Below are 17,429 nucleotides of genomic sequence, written 5' to 3' on the forward strand. Positions count from 1 at the left end.
TCTCTTCCTTTCATTGTTTTTTGCACAGAAATATTTTTTATATAATTAGTCTTGCTCCCAGCAAGGCCAGAAGGTTACATTTCCAACACAATTCAATACAAACGTATGACGTCGAATTCATGCTTTTGAACCACTATAATTTACACCTTTATTTTCCTCCACAGCCCATGCAAGATTTTGTAGGTCAGCGCTTCCACAGGGACTAAGCCATCTGTAAAATTTTAACAGCAGATAATGACCAGCTGAGGCAGCTTTATCCAGAGCCGGTGGTGACCTTTACCCAAAGGATCATGGTGATGAGTCGTTTCAATGCTTTTAACTTACAGCACTAACCTCTAAAACCAGTCTGAAGGGTTTCAGGCTATTATCACAACCTTTTGGTCCTTCGCCATGTGAAGTCTCTTCACACATTTTAAGCAGGTACTATAGGGTCACTGTGGAGAGTGGGGTAAAGCCCCAAATGATCACATCTGATTATGTGTCCCAGTGGCCAACAGACGGTGCCAGGCACAATAAACAAAAGCCTGGTGGGTCAATAGTTTTAGGCTAGACGGATCGGAGGCTAAATTTGACAATGAGTTTAATTGATAGGCATGTAAATGGATGAACATAAGGGATGGTGGAGGGATAGGGATGGGGCAAAAGCTTCTTGATGACCTAAACAAATCTGTTTGTAGTGGATTAGACACTTTACAAGCTGGGCATTTAAAAACACACTCCAACAATATATGGATCAAGCCAAGCAGGGGGAAACAATCGATTTGGGCCACTGGCAGGCAAGAAATTAAAGATCGGCAGATGGGCATCCACTGGGAGGGTGATTAGAAAAATAAGAAATACATGTGGAAGCTCAGGATGGACATTGCGACCAGTAAATGGGATTCATTGAGAAACTGTGATCAATAGGTGCTAGTTTCTCGCATGACTGTTCCTCTGAGATAGAGGGGGAGTTGGGTTATGGAAAATCCCTGCACTAATCTAGCCTGATATTAGCTCAGCGCACTTTGTTAGCCACGTGAGTTTAATGTAGAAGAATACTATGTCTGTGGAGGTGTGATAAATTGCACATTTTCAGAAGTGCAATCAACATGATGGCGAGACAAATGGCTAAGACAGTCTTTTGAAAATTCTGTTGGTATATTTGTATTAGAGTTCCAAAGCTCTTAGAGTCCGTCCACAAAGAACATGTTTTGCTTTACACTGCACTGATTTTCCATTGTTCTTCTATGTATACAAACCCTACTTGGTCCATTGTCCTTTGGCCTTGGGTTTTGTACAGTGTGCTGACCCTTAAAAAATGTTTGACATTAATCACTTACCCCCATGTCGTTCCAAAATCTTAATTCATCTTCAGAACACAATTTAAGATATTTTGGATGTAAACCGGGAGGGTCGTTATTGTCCCAAAGACTGCCAAGTAAAATACACTGTCAAGGTCCAGAAAAGTATGAAAAGCATGGTCAGAATAGTCTATCTGCCATCAGTGATTCATCTGTAACATTATGACTCGATGAGAATACCTTTGGTATGAGGAAAAAACTAAAATAATGACTTTATTCAATAATTTGTCTTCTCTGTCTCTCCCAACATCACCGTAGCACCATTTTGGAAAATATGAGCTGGACGCAGGCTGCTAACGCTCTTCTGTGTCAGCCACACCACAAGGATGTGCTGTTTTCTTTCAGATCGATGCATAAATACATGTAAAAAATGTATCTTTGTGGCGCGGATGACACAGAAGACTGTAAGCAGCCTGCGTCCAGCTCATACAAAATGGCGCCACGGTGATGTAGGGAGAGACAGAGAAGACGAATTGTTATATAAAGTGATTATTTTTGTTTTCTTCTTGCTTTATATCGTTATGGTTGAACCACTGATGGCAGAAGCCTCCCGGTTTTCATCCAAAAAGCCCTATAGTGTTGTATAGAGGTCTTTCAAGATTCCACTTACCACTGCAAAATCTTGAATATTTCTTCGAGTTCTTTATTGTTTAAAATGTTCAATACACTATCCTTACTCCATTCTACACCAAAGTACACTCATGAAAAAGACTCATAATATAATATTCCATTTATTTTTTGATATTTAAAAACTTATCCCGTTACTCTGATATGGGCTTAATGGGTAATTATGATCTATTTATTGTTTCACCTTCTGCCATTGTTTGCCCTCCCAAGCAGTTTGTATTACTTATCTGGTTCATCTGGAATAGCTAAAATATCTTGAAGATTTGCATTGAATGCAAGCATAGCGGCAAGTCAACAAACTAATCACATTTGGAGAGTGAAGGTCATTAGAAAAGCTTAATAGCTTTTTGATTTCACTAGAACCTGATCACAGGGAAACTTTATTTTACAATTAGTCAGGGGGGCAATCAATGCCATTACAATTTAGCTGTGGGGGTCAGTCACTTTTCTTATATTAAAATGGCATAGAATGTTGGAGGTGAGGGGAGGTGAATGGTTTTCAAATGACACTTAACCTCTTTCTTTTTCAGAGCTTTCCTGTTGGTGTACCTGATGGCCCTAACTGGCCAACTCCAGTGTTAATCTCATTATAACTGGCAAAGATGTCTATTTATTTATTTTAATTTTTTTATGTATTCAAATAATCCACTTCTGAATACCAGTGAATTAAATTGTTTATGAATATAACAACTTACATTTTCATGTGACTTGAACTTGCTAGTCAGAATGTGTAACTAATGTGAATACCATTACACAACAATATCCTAAACTCTCCTATCCTAAAATATGTATTATTAATAATAATTACTTGTATTTTTATTATTATTATTATTATTATTGGACCAAAGCAAACTATGAGTGCAGCCATTAATTAAAAAAGTATATAAATAAATAACATGAATGAAACAAAAACTGTGTAACATGATCTGGTTATGCATTTTTTCAACAGATCTTGTAAAAATCTTTTCTTTTTTTCTTGTTAAAAGACTGTCCTTATTTTACCTACACTACCCATTTACTTCCTTAAGTACAGAAAGGAGAGAGATGGATCATGAATGATTCATGAATGAGTTTTTTAAGCTGAAGTCTCAGCAACTAGAGATTTACAGTGTAGTTACGATCCAGGGGCGTATTCGTGAAATTTTTTTAGTGCTAAGTGTTGCTCTTAGTAACAAAAAAATACAATAAAAAATCTTATAAATGTGGGTGTTTCTACTTAAAATTTAAGAAAAGATAAAAGTAATTCAGAAAGCATCTTAACCCTTAAAAAGAGGTCCTAAATGGTTAGGAGTACGGATAAGGAGTTTTAAGAGGCTTAAGAGTTTCTTTAGCGGTGGAGAAAATGGATGAAACATGAAGAGGGAGAAGAAATATGTTGCACACAATGCATGACAGTGAGTTAACAAGACGCTACACATTAGATTGTGCAGGGATCATGTTTGTGACCACTCTTATTAGAGACACACCAACATTTCTAACAATTTGCAGAAATGTCAAAGCACCACAAAACTAAATTAGAAGCTCTCTGAGAGGATTCTTTGAATCTTTAAAAATACGGACCCAGATGTCCAAAACGTGTAATAAATGTGTCAAAATTACTCACAAGCTTCTGTTTGTCTACATGTTTTCCTACTGTCCAACATTCTGCAGGCATTGTGGATTGTACAGTGAAAAGTATTTATACATCCCCAGTTATACTTAAAGCATAAATGAAAAAGTTGTGATCTGAAATATGTGAGAGATCTGTCAATGCCTTTTACACCTTTCCAATACATCAATATGCCATTATAATTTTAGCACAATGAAGGGCCTTTTAAAATTACTACTGTATAATTGCCGTCTACCAAGCTGCCATTATCCGAGGCTTTGAGTTATTGACCGGGAGACTTCCACTCAAATTCACTCTCTTTGTTAAGCTTGTGACTGGATCATTGTCCCCAGAGGGGGCAGAAATGGTCAAGGGATCTGACCACCACTGTAAAGTGAATCGCTGTAGGGTTTCACCAAGGGCACATGGTTTGGAAGGGTAAATAATAGAGAAAGCACTTTATGTGTCTATAATTAACCATTCTCTCTCTTTCTCTTTCTCCCTCAGACCCAGCAGCGGTGGACTTTGAGCAATATGAATTGTGTACATTGGCTGATACACTTAAGAGTTACATCCAGGACTTGCCCTGCCTGCTCATCCCAGCTGTAGTGTACAGTGAGCTGGTCTACACTGCTCAGGGTAAGCTGCCCTCTGAACTTAAATTGGAGTCATAATGGATCAGTTTTCAGTGGATTTGTTTCTAAATTAGTCAACACTGATCTCTCATGAACGCTTAACTTAGCAAATGTCTATATAAAGGTACGATAAATGTATGATGGAAGTACATTTTGCTGTGAATAATGAAAGATATCACTTTTATGATATCCTTTGAAGCTTTTTAATCATCTTTGAAGCTTGAAACCTCCAGTCTCCATTGTTTTTGATTACATTCCAGTACGATTCTTCAAACAAGTCATAAAAACTTGAAACTATATACGAGCATGTAAATTATGTCAGAATTTAAAGGTTTAAATTCTCCTTAGTTAAAATGCTAAAACTAAAATAGGTGGGTGCTTTTGTCCTCTTCAACATATAAATGCTTAAAAATGTTCAGTGGGCAGAAAGAGGCTTGAGAGAGGCCGAGAACAAAAGGAGTGTAATAGAAAGAGGCAGAGAAAATGTGAGCGTGTGTGTGTGTGTGTGTATTAGTGGGGGCGCTACTATGCCGGAGGGTAGGTTCACACCATCTCTCTGACCTCGCTCTGCATTACACCCACTGAAAATGAAACAAGCATACACAGAGTCTGCCCCATCTTTTAGACATGCCTGGTTGCTCATAAGTGTTGCCTGACTTTGTAAGGACAAACAGAATTATGTAAGGACCCTCGCTGAGTATTGCCGCATCATGTTTCTGATGCCTGAAAATGATTGCGGTCTTAAGGCGACTTGTGTCCTTAAATACACTGGTTAAATAGTATTTAAGGATAAGATGCAAACAAATTGCTTCAGATACAAAAAAGAGGCTGTTTTATTCTTGAAATAAATGTATTTTTCATAACTTACTGACAACCTTTTGACATCTTTTAGGCATGAACTTTGTATCTAATATGTTTTCAAATCTCAGCTAAATGTATCTTGTTTTGAAGGCATTTATAAAATGCTACTGAAAATGACAAAAAAAACATACTAAGGCTGGCCACACACTAGAGGATTTGGTTACACTTTATTTTGATAGTCCACTTTAGACATTCTACTGACTGTAAGTAACTTTGTAACTACATGTCGACTACGTATCAACTAAATCTCAGAAATTTGCAACTACATGTCAACTAACTCTCAAAGTAGACTGTTAGGGTAGGTTTAGGGTTAGTTTTAGGAGTAGGTTTAGGCTTAGTATTAGTTGACAATAAGTTGACAAAGAAAGTGTTAGACGATATTAAGCAGACAGTCTACTAATACTCTACTAACCGCTAGTTGACATGTAGTTGCAAAGTTACTTACTGCTATTAGAATGTCTAAAGTGGACTATCAAAATAAAGTGTTACCGAGGATTTTAAGGCTGATTGGCCTGATTTGCACCCCTGAAAGATCAGGGGGTGTGGCCCGATTCACAGTTTGTCACAAATTAATTTGTCCAAAGAATCCTCTATTGTTTGGTGTCATTTATTTATTGTTTGGTGATTATTTAACTGCTTCTGATCGTTCCTGAACTCAAATCGTAAATATAAAATATGCCTTTGACGTGATATACAATGAGAGCAAGCAAGCATCACCTACCAGATTTTGTATAATTCTGTAGCTGAAGCCTGGCTTTCTTTCACACGAGTCTCCGTGAAATCGTTCCTGCAGTCAACAAGTGTGGTATCTCGCAGTCTGGTCAAATCATGTAGTGTGTGTGTTCAGAAGATTTTAAGGCTAAAAATCGGCTGAAACTGTCTTCAATGTTGTGGTCTCCCATGGTTTTAAAATTGTTTAGTGTGTGGCCATTGCCAGCCTTGGATAAATTTTGGCAGTTTTATGATTGATTGATTGATTGATTTACTTTCAATTTTAGGATTTCAAGGCATGATCTTCTTTTTGACTAAACATATTGTTGATAGTTTATATCTTCAATTTGCAATATACTTATTCATTGTCTTGATTGATGTGCATGATTTGTCCCATAGAGTGGCAAGTCTAAATGCAGTTTAACTAGTTTCATTCATGCAATAGGAACATACTTGATTGATTGGCTTATACATAATAATTTCATTTTCTTCATTTTCCAACCTCAGTTCTGCTGGCACTGGTACAGTATACTTAAACGAACTGCAAAAGTTAAAATGAAATATTACCTTCTATCTTCAAAGGATGGAACTAATATATATAGTATAATATATATTATATAACGAATATATATAATATAGTTTTGTGATGCAGTGAACAAAAATCAAGGCAATGACTCACTATAATGTACTTGGGGTTATAATACAAAGAAAGGAGTAACTTTGATTCACACTGTTGCCGCCGGTGCCATGTTGTGGAGACACTGTATCATTGTGAAAGCAAAAATACTTTCTTTGGTCTTCCAAAAGAGGACACAACTAGAAATCAGTGGTTAAGTTGTATTTACAACACTGTTCAATCCAAATAGTAAGATGTGTGCAACACCTGGAGGAGAGGAAACTACAATACCGGCAGTTCTGACTCACAGTCTGTAAGCACGTCTACATATTTAAAGGATTTTCCACTGATGATTCAAACATGAGTTTTGAGTAATGTAGAGTAGCGCTTGTTGTTTATCATGTCTCCAATCACAAATGCAGACATGGATTTATGTTTATGCGGCGTGATGCAATGCAGTATAAGTCATTATAGTCCATAATTATTCCCCCACTGGATGCAGCAAATGGCTCGTTTGTAGTGGGTTTTATTATATTTGTCTCGTCGCACCGTTCTTCTGACTGGGAGACACATCACAGTATGGCAAGGGGCATAACATTTCCTTTACACTCTTGAGGCATTCGGCCTGTCACAATGTACTGGATTGCTGGCCAATCAGAGCACACCTCACTTCTCAGGATGAAGAGCTTTGTAAAAATGACGCGTTTCACAAAGGTGGGGCATAGAGGAGCAACAATAATGTACTCCTCCTCGTAATATGTGGAAATAGTGTGTTATTTACCTTAAACTGCATAAGCATGTTCCATTACACCAAATATACAAAATAATGTTCTTTTTAGCAACATCATATGACCCTTTTAACAATGCCAAACTCTACCTCCCCTTCCCTGGATAAAATCCATTTAATTGTGAAATCAAGCATGCTTTTGTTTGATATGCTTAATTTAATCAAAACACCAATTCAAACTATTAAGCCATTTATATATACTGTGTGTATATATATATATATATATATATATATATATATATATATATATATATATATATATATATATATCTCATGTTATCCAAACTCCTAGGGTTTTATGATGCATGACTTAAGGGTACAACAATCAAATTAATTTCAAGCTTTAATCTAACACAACTCTACTTGAAAATGTATTGCTTCCCAAAGCATGACAATTTTATTAAGTGGAAGAAAAGTGCTAAATGTTTTCTGGTAGTTCTGGTAGTATTTTACCAGTTTTGAGTCCCATTGAGTGTCTCAGTCTCATTTTAAGAGCATTACTCAGTGGTAACTCTCATGCCTTGAGCATCGGTGCCCATCTGGCTGGCCAGCAGCCAGTATGCCCTCTTCCAGGAATGTGATTGGCCGTCTGCAGGGCTCCCCTTCCCCTGGTTGTGTCGTGCTGAGTCCAGATGGACTCGGCCAAGTTCCCAGCCGTGGCCTGCAGCCTATGACGCTGGCCTTTATTGAACAGGGGTCAGTCTCTATCAGTAATCTCCAGGAGGCAGCGGTTGGTGGGACTCTCCGGCTTCAGACTGGGGGCATGGGTGTCTGTGTGTGTGTCTGTGCATGTATTACTGAGTGTATGCATAGAACTTATTGATAGAAACCCTCTTGTATCAATGGTCAGTGAGTCTCAGGCCAAGGTCAAAGTAGTGACCTGTTTTCTGATCGGCAGATTGTCAGACATTCATCATTCGGCCCGCTGCCACCCACTGCTCATAACCTTTGACTGCTTAGCACTTATCTTCTATAAGCACTATGGGTGAAGCGCCTTAACCAGCCATCACCTTAATGGCTTTGTTCATGCTCATAATTCATGCAGGAAGTGTGGTTGCCAGGGGATTGAGTTTTTTTTTGGGGGGGGTGCAACTTTTAGGCAGTATTCTTTATTTACATTGAAAGTGTTTTGGCAGGTAAGATTTACTGAGTGTATTGCAGGGCTGTCCTGTTTGCAAGCTGACACCATTGTCATTGAATTATGACTATTAGTAAAATTCAAATGAACAAAAATTTAAGGGAAATTAGAAAATAATGTGTACGTGTTAAACATTTTATCAAATGATGAAGAAAGATTACTTTACAACTAATTTATTGAAAAAAAATGTTTCACTAGCTGTGATTTGTTGCATGACCCTTTTTTAATTTTCAACTAACCAACTAAAAAACGAAAAAAGATTAATAACTGATTTATATCAGTATATTTATATCAACATATACTGCATTATTTATATATTATATTATACATTTATTGTAGATATTTAATATGAATCATTTATACTTTTTGCATAGAATAATTGCGGACTTTGCATATATCATGTTTCTAAATTAATTAAATTAATTTGTGTTTGTTTGTTTATTTATTTAAACATATGTTCAATCATAATTTTCGACATTATATGTATTACGTCTGTATGAATTAAATTCCTTAATTTTTGAAGTCCTAGAACATTGCATGTAGAATTTTTTTTTTTTTTTTTTGTGTATTTGTATTTTTTTTTATAATCAAGATGACTGTTAATTCCTCAAATGATGGTGACAAGAGTTATAACCAGGCATACATAGTGAATAAACAGCGGTATCAGCAGTTCATGCTTGGTGAATTCCCCCTCGTTCTGTACTTTCCAGACTGGATGATATCCCGCATTGATATCCAGACTCTATCTGTGTTTCTCTGGCTGATGAAGACAAATATTCATTGTGTGTAGGGGACTTAGGGATTAAATGCTCATATCTTCGCTGTGCCACCAGGGTACACTTTAACTTAAAAAAGCCTGAATCGCAGATGCTGGCCTTTTTGGTGTGGGAAACCCCATCTCAAAGGAGCTCTTCAATATGTTGGAAGCTGTCGAAATAACTGCATTGTCCTTGTGGGTGCTCATAGACAATGGACTCGAGGGCAATTTTAGGCTAGCTTTTTAACTCCTGCTGAGCTGACTTTCCAGTCCCAGGTCATGGGTTTTGTAATGTGCCCCAATGTTCAATGCTGCTGTCTAAGTTCAGATGAGTTACATCTATATTATTAGAACCACAGGGTGGATGTTTGGCTTTTAGTCCCTGCTAGTAGATGCTACAGCATCATCCAGCTGCTAAATGCATCTTATCCATTGACAGCCATTTAAAAGTATGAGTGCATTCCATTTAGATTTAATTTGAACATTCAAACCAAATATATTTTAATAACTAATAATAGATTAATTCCAGTGTCCAATTAGTTTTTGTATGTTTATAATTCTCTGTCTGCTCCCATTTCACTTCATAGGTCAAGATAGTCAATAATACGGGCTTGAAGCTTGTTTCTGTTTTTGTGTTGCCAACAATCTCTCTCTGTCTCTTTTAGAAACCCAAGGCATGGAGGAGTGTGGACAGCAGCTGAAAAGAATCCTTGACTCTCCCAGTGTCCCTCAGGCTAACCATCAGCTCCTGGTCCATCTGACCCAACACCTAAGTAAGGTGGCCCAAAGTGGGGGAGCAGCTCAGGCAAGCCCCAGGCTTCTGGCTCTGGCCTACAGCGAGGCCATCTTCAAAAACAACCACTTCAGGTATTGTAAATAAATTGTTGTCAACTGAAATCTACAGTCTTCAAGCTACATTACCATTCAGAATGTGGCCAGAAAGTTTTTAAGGTTTTTGACATATTTTATACTTACCAAGCCTGTATTTATTTGATAAAAAATGCAGTAAACAGTAATATTTTGTAAACGTACTACAAATTAAAATAATTGTTTCTCTTTTTTTCTCATCTTATTTATTCCCGTCATGTCAAAGAAGACATAAATCCAGTCTTCAGTGTCCTCCATAAGTATTGGAACAGTAAAGAGAAAACTGTTTGCTGTGAAGTCAAGAAATCTGTAAATATTATTAAAAGATGAATATGAGACTACAGAATGTCACATTTTATTATTGGGTGATTCAACACAAAGATATTTTACCAGCTATCAGCACTTTTAGAGTTTTATCTCACACAGAATGAAGTTTCTTGGAAATCTAAAAATGTAGAAAGTTTCCTGTGAGGGTTTGGCTTAGGGGGTAGGGTTGGTGTAGGGTGATAGAAAATACGGTCTGTACAGTATAAAAACCATTACACCTATGGAGAGTCCCCACAAGGATAGCTGACCAGACATGTGTGTGTGTGTGTGTGTGCGTGCTGGTGTGTGTGTGTGTATACATATTATCTTGTTCAATCTTGTGGTTGCTCTTGCAGTGGGGTTGGTGGGTAGTTCAATGCAAAGGACCGACGGCTCACATTCATACTTGCATGTGCATGCATGTTCTTTGTTTCAGCAGAAAACTCAGTGGAACATATGTCGAAGCCTATCTTTATTCCCTTAGTTTAATTAAAGTGGAGCAGAAAGAGATGAGGGAGCTGTTATTCCTGATCTGTCCCTCAGCCCACTGTAAGACAGCCCTTAATGGCTGCAGCTCCAGTACAATCTCCTGAGAGGAACAGCACATAACATACAACAGATGGGAATGGTTATTAAAATGTGTTGCACTGTTACAATTCCTTGTACTTGCCATTTAAAGAGTACCAGGAGTGAATGTTGATAACTCACTATTTATGTACCCTGACTGTTAGTATGTACCAGACCTCTATGACAGACTATAGTACATGTTCATATTATTGTTGCACATTTATTAACTATGGAATTAATATTTTATTTATTTATGTATTTACAAATTTTCCTTATGCCACTGGTTAAAGGGATCATTGTGATCTCCGTGGTTCTTGACTGTGGAAAAGAGATTGTAGAGGCACCTCATAGTTACTCACAAATGAATAATAATCAGAAATATTTTTTTTAGCATGAAATTAGCATATTAGAATTATTTCTGAAGCATTGTAAGACAGTGATGAATGAAGTAATGGCTTCTGAAAATTAAGCTTTGCCATTACAGGAATAAATTACATTTTAAAACAAAAAATAATAATATTCAAATAATATATACCATAGTTCTTTTTGGCTAGTTTGGCATTTTTGAGATTTATATCTCATTACAGTTAAATAGTTGGTGACATCCCATGTTCTATAAAGCGCCCTCCTGAATGAAGGACTTTAGTGCACACAATAAAGAGTAGTGTGCATGTGAGTCACTTGCTAACTCAGTCAGCACATTGTAGTCCATTAAGTCGCCTCGCTTTTATTTGATTGTGAGCTGCTTTTCGGTCCCTCTGCCAAGAGTCTCCAGTGGGACTTTCCCTGCTCTTAGCGGCCTGTCAATTGTCTTATGGCTCTGGGGCAGTTCAGGCAGAGAAAGAAAGAGAGAGAGGTTAAGGAGGGAGAGGGAGCGCATTATGCCAGAAGCAGTCATTTCTGGTTAGTCATCAGCTTCACACAGTACCTGAGGTCATTGAGGCATCACAGGACCTGAATTACAGCTGAATACATAAGCAAATGAACATTCGCTTCTAAAAATCCTATTGAGTTTTGACCGTATACAAGCAGTCAACAGTTCACGAAGTAGATCAACTGCTGCAACTCATGACATGACCTGTGTGCATTATGACTGACTTGATTCTTGATGTGTGTTGTGTGTAAGAGTAAGTCTGACTTTTTTTGTCTAAACTTTACATGTTTCATGAGTAACCGTTATTAGAGCATTTGTTTAGGTCCAGCTTCACTTCTTAGCATGGGACGAATATATACACAGTATTCACTCTTAATGTCTTTTTCTCACTCCAGTGCGGATGTAAACCCAGAACATCATGTAAAGATTCTTGAGGCCCTTATCATGGTTGGAGGCCTAGTGGAGATACAAGCTGCTCCAGGTAGGATATCAGAGGTTCTCATCATTTTATTTACTTTGATTGTAAGATTACTGCATGACCTAAAACTTTCTTTTGAGAATCCAGTGGGTTTTTATATTCCATTCATTTTGGCTTTAACTTGTTAGCTTGGGTGGTTAATTATAAAGAATTATCAAAATTATTTATTGATTTTTGATTTTGTCCAAACAAGTTATGCTTCGATGTCTTTGAGAATGGACATTTCTGGAAGCAGATGTGAAAGTAGTGTCTTCTGTGGGTATAGGCCTAAATATGTGTGGGTAAGGAAGAGAGGTTGATAAAAGTGATGGGTTGATGAGGAATTAATACATAGAATAATGCATAATAGTTCATGATACAGTACGTGCATTTATAGGTACTATAGCTTTTTGGCAGGCTTTGATGAAACTCAGTTGTTATGGATCTTCTGACTCGACACTCTCTTTACTTCCATTATTTAGAATCCAAACATTGAGTTTCAGTCATTAAACTTCTGCAATATAATATAAATGAATATTGGTCTATTAGATGTCTGGAGTCCCAGGTAGTCCATGGAGGTTAACATTAGCCTCAGCTTTTTATAATAACGGAGTGCATTAAATGTGAATTATCAGTTCAGCACAATACTGTGGAGGATTTATGTTTTCCATTTTAATGCACTTAAGCAACTTACTTTGGGCAAACTTGAGCAATTATGAATTATGTAAATTAATTTCGGAATTTGCAGCACAGCATTTTTGGGATTGTAAATCAGCAAGCATGGATAAACATATGGGTTCACAACAAAGCTGACAATACTTTAATTCACAGTGTTGTAACATAAAGTTGGTCATAATTCATTTTAAAATGTAACTGGAAACTTCCCTGTTGAAAAATCCAGCATATGCTTGTAAGGTATGTTTTGTAGCGAGGCTGCTGGCTTTAGCTGGTATAAGATGGTCCTTAGCTGGTCATGAGCTGGTTTAAGCTGGTCCTTGTACAGGTCCTAAACCAGCTCAAACCAGCAACAATGCTTCAAAACATACCTTACCAGCATATGCTGTTTTTTTTTTTTTTCAACAGGGTTTGGTCAACACATTCTCTGATACAGAGGCTCAGTTTGGGGTGAAGTAACAGACTAGAACTTAGAGCTAATAAATGCACCACCCATGGACACATGCATAGATTTATGGAGTCTGGTGTGACCTTCTCTTGCTGCTCTGGGGTCATAACCTTAGCCCCAAAGCAAGACTAAGGGATAATGATTCCAGTGGCAAGCTTGAGCCTTACTTAGAACTAACAGTCATGGTCAGAAACATTTATCCCTAAACTATATTCAGTTGTTTAATATGATTGGCTGTCATATACATTGCTGTTACTGTTATTTTTTTTGTTTCTGAAAAAAAAAAATTCTTATAATCACCAAGGCTGTATTTATTAACATAATTGTTTATTTAAAATATAAAAATAAAGCAAGTAATTCTTTAAAATCTTACAATTTAACATACTATTTTTGTTATCATATTTTATTTTTTTTAAATGTAATTGATTCATGTGATGGCAAATCTGAATTTTTTGCAGCCATTACTCCATTCTGATATGCAAATTTGGTGCCTAAAAGCTTTCTTTATTATTTATCATTGTTGATAACGCTTTTGCTGCTTAGTATTTTGTGGACACAGTGAAGTATTCTTTTCAGGGTTCTCTGGTGAATAGAAAGTTCAAAAGAAGAGCAATTTCTTTAATTGAAAACTTTTGTAACATTAAAAATCTCTTTACTGTCACCTACGATCAGTTTAATGTTTTCTTGATAAATAAAATTATGAATTTCTTTCAAAACAAACAAAACACAAAACCTTTGAACAGTAGCGTATTAACTTTCAGTTTAAAAAATATAATCATTTTGAACAATATACATTTTTTTTATTCCACTTGCATATTTTTCATGCATAGTACTACTAGCCCTGGAGCATCCTCGTGAATTTGTGTGGATAAATTAACTTAGAATCTGCAGAGACTGTGAGCACAGGCTCTATTTTCTAATGGTTTCACCATCTCTTTCACTAAAGGCTACATTAACTGGGGCCAGAGGGCAAAGGAGCCTGGATGGGTGGCCTTACGAGCAGAGGGAACCTCTTCACAGCCAAAAATGGGATTTATACAAAACACAAAAGAACAACTAGAGCAAAAAATAGGTTAGAATGCATCCATTCGCACGATAACCCATCAGCTTATGTATGACTTCCTTTTTGGAGGCAGCCAGTAATGTACCTAGAGTGCTTTAGCAAACAACTGACCCCTCCTGTGCCTCCAGCTCTAGTCTGGTCCTAATATGTTCCAGCTTGGTAAAGTTTGTTGGCAAAACATTGCGTTTAAAGAGCAATCTTTTGGGGGCCACGTCGGGCTCAATCTATCTTGGCTGACTGCACTTGTCAAATGCTGATGGATTCACTGTGGCTGTTAGCATGGGCTCTAGAGAGAAAGTGAGACAGGAAACAAAAAGGAAAGTGGGCAAATACAAGTAAGCAAGGAGAAGGGTATGACGAATACAGTTTAGGAAAGGTCACAGCCACTCTTATGTTATTTCTGTCACTGTCAGGGACTTCATGAACGTGCGTCAAATTCTGACAAGGAAAATAATAAATTGTTGAGTAAAGTTTTGTTTTCTTTGCACACGAATAGTTTTCTCATAGCTTCATAAAATGAAGGTGGAACCACTGATGACTATTTTATGGATATCCTTACTACTTTTCTGTGCCTTGACTGTGGTAGCTCTGTTGCCATTTGTGGAGAGTCAGAAAGCTCTTGGATTTCATCAAAAATATCTTAATTTGTGTTTTAAAGGTGAAAAAAATGTCTTACAGGTTTGGAATGACATGAGGGTGAGTTATTAATGACAGAATTTTCATTTTTGGGTGAACTATCACTTTAAAATTATAGTGTTATAATTGTAAAAGTGCTTAGCATTATTATGTTGCTAAGTTGCTTTAAAAAGCAGATGCCTGTGTAGGCAGTTGGGAGAGAGGCAGCTTACCAGGTTTTGGAAACAGAGTGACCAAGCTGTCCAAACTCTAGATAATCTCAAGGCCACGGCATGCTGTTTTTCTCTTTTGTTTTTACTTAACTATCCTCATTCCAGTTCTTCGTTCTCTCTTTCTCTTTTAGCAATGTGCTGAGCCGTCACATTTAAAAAATAATAATAATTTAAAATTTCTTCCCTTTGGCTGAAGGAGTGCTTATTTTTGTTGTGTTGAAAAGTCAGCTCTATATCTGTCACTCTTTCTCTCTCTCTCTCTCTATGTATATTTCTCTGTCCCTCCTAGCCTTTGTTTCCTATCACACACAGCGGTTCTCAGTCATGCCCCCAAGCACTGACTTTAACCTCCATATATACACAAGCACACATGCACACGTTCTCTCCTGAGGTCATGTTGCAGGCTCATGGAATTCCCCACTGGCTGACCTGGTGTCCCAGATGACCCAGTGAAAATGACCAGTGCTTTCTTCCGCAGCCTCTCAGCTGCACACAATCACATGCTTCAGTGTACCATGTAATAATCTTTAAGCTGCTCACTCTATGGTCTTTGTTCCACAATCTTTTTTTCCCTTCCTCTATCTCCATCCATCTAAGGTCATTTGCAACACAAGCTCAAATTTGGCATTCTGCTTGGTCATACAGGCCTCAAGCCTGGTCATTATGGGTAGCTGGAGCACTGAAGTCTTGAGAGTGAACGGTTAACATGAGAGCAGATGAGGTCAGGCATAATGAATGGCGGAACTATTCATCACATTCTATACTTAGTATGCTTAGGATTATTTTCTGACTGTATATTTTACGTGATATTAGCGCCAAGCTGTCCTCACGCGCCATGGACTAATTCATCTGAGCTTTAATGCCAAAGAACAGCAGATGCTCTCTCTTTCCCCCCTTTCTCTCTCTAGTTCCCTGGCTTTCTCCCTCTGATTACACCATTTCTTCATTAAAGAGATAGCAATCGCATTAAGGTTGCCTCAGTTGCACTCTAAAACACATTAATCTTCCTTAAAGATTCCCCTGCCTTCTCTTAGCAAAGGGCTAATCAAGCTCTGATTAATATGACGTGGACGATCTTAAGCTGTTTAGCTAGTTTTACCATTGTTGATAAGGTGATCCGGAGTAGAATTAGACACCGTTGACGTTGTTCTAGAATGCTTGCTCGTTTGCATTGTAAAACAGGGAGGGTTTATATAAATCGCGAACATGAACCATATGCGCCTTTTAATCATTATTTTCATATCAAGGGTCTCTCTGAACTTGAACTGTATAAAAATGTCATGGTCAGATATTTCTCATAGGGCTTTTTAATAGAAAATACCACTTGTTAGCTATTTATTACTGCACACAGTTGTTTTTATATAGCCAATCCTAACTATTATAATCTAACCTACATATAAACCCAAAATAAACTTTGGCTTTTTAGCATTAAAAATAAGACTAGCTTTATTAATTGTTTTTCCAAATGAGCATGTCCCTGAATGTGCCCATAGGGAGCTTGTGTCAGATTTAGCTAATGTCTCTGGACAAAGTGGTCCTTAAAGTTTAACAAAATAAACCCCCGCAGACACACACACACACACACAAATTGAGAATGATTCCCTCTGGCAATTTGCCACCTAATCTTACTCAAATATTTGATATGAAATGGCCAGTATGGAAAGTACAGCCATGAAGCCAAGACACTCATTACTGTATGGCCAATATTTTTACACACATTAAAAAATGACGGAACAACCACTACACATGCGCTAGCTAACTATCCAGCACAGAAAGACTCTGTGTTATATACTTTAAAAAAAGATTTGTATCTAGTATGTCTGCATGTTTAGTATAGTGTGATATTTTTTACTGAGGGTTCAATGCTTCCTTTAAGACGGCATAATAATGCAAATTAAAAATAGACAAAATGTTAATTTCACAATAATTATTTCAATGAGAATGCTTTTGGCACTATGATACCCTGTCGGCAGTTATTAGGATTGGACTGTTTCTAGAAGCTTTAGTCCAATTTGTGTGCATGGTGGATGACCCCAGGTCAGTTTATGTGTTGGGAAAGCTTAGGGCCTGTGCTTTTTAGACATGCAAAGCTCATTATCACGGAGACAAGTACGCATGTATGTTCTTTATTTGTGTATGTTTACGCAGAAATTATGTGTCCGCACTTAATGAACTAAGAATTTACATTGCTTCTGCTTCTGTCAGCTTACTGCTTACTTCATTGCCTCTCATCCAATTATGTGTTTGCTCAGCCATGACATCAT

General features: G+C 37.3%; 1 protein-coding gene across 1 annotated transcript in view; it reads left to right on the forward strand.

The window, feature by feature from the left end:
- The window catches only part of LOC113100537 (phosphoinositide-3-kinase, regulatory subunit 3b (gamma)), a 147,767-nt gene that overhangs the window by 64,700 nt on the left and 65,638 nt on the right, over window positions 1–17,429 (forward strand). The window contains exons 5-7 of the mRNA XM_026265224.1: window positions 4,063–4,194; window positions 9,726–9,927; window positions 12,070–12,155. Of these exons, the coding sequence (XP_026121009.1) occupies window positions 4,063–4,194; window positions 9,726–9,927; window positions 12,070–12,155 (420 nt within the window). The remainder of the gene's footprint in view (window positions 1–4,062; window positions 4,195–9,725; window positions 9,928–12,069; window positions 12,156–17,429) is intronic.

The sequence above is a fragment of the Carassius auratus genome, chromosome 6, assembly GCF_003368295.1.
Source record: "Carassius auratus strain Wakin chromosome 6, ASM336829v1, whole genome shotgun sequence".
Classification (NCBI taxonomy): Eukaryota; Metazoa; Chordata; class Actinopteri; order Cypriniformes; family Cyprinidae; genus Carassius; species Carassius auratus.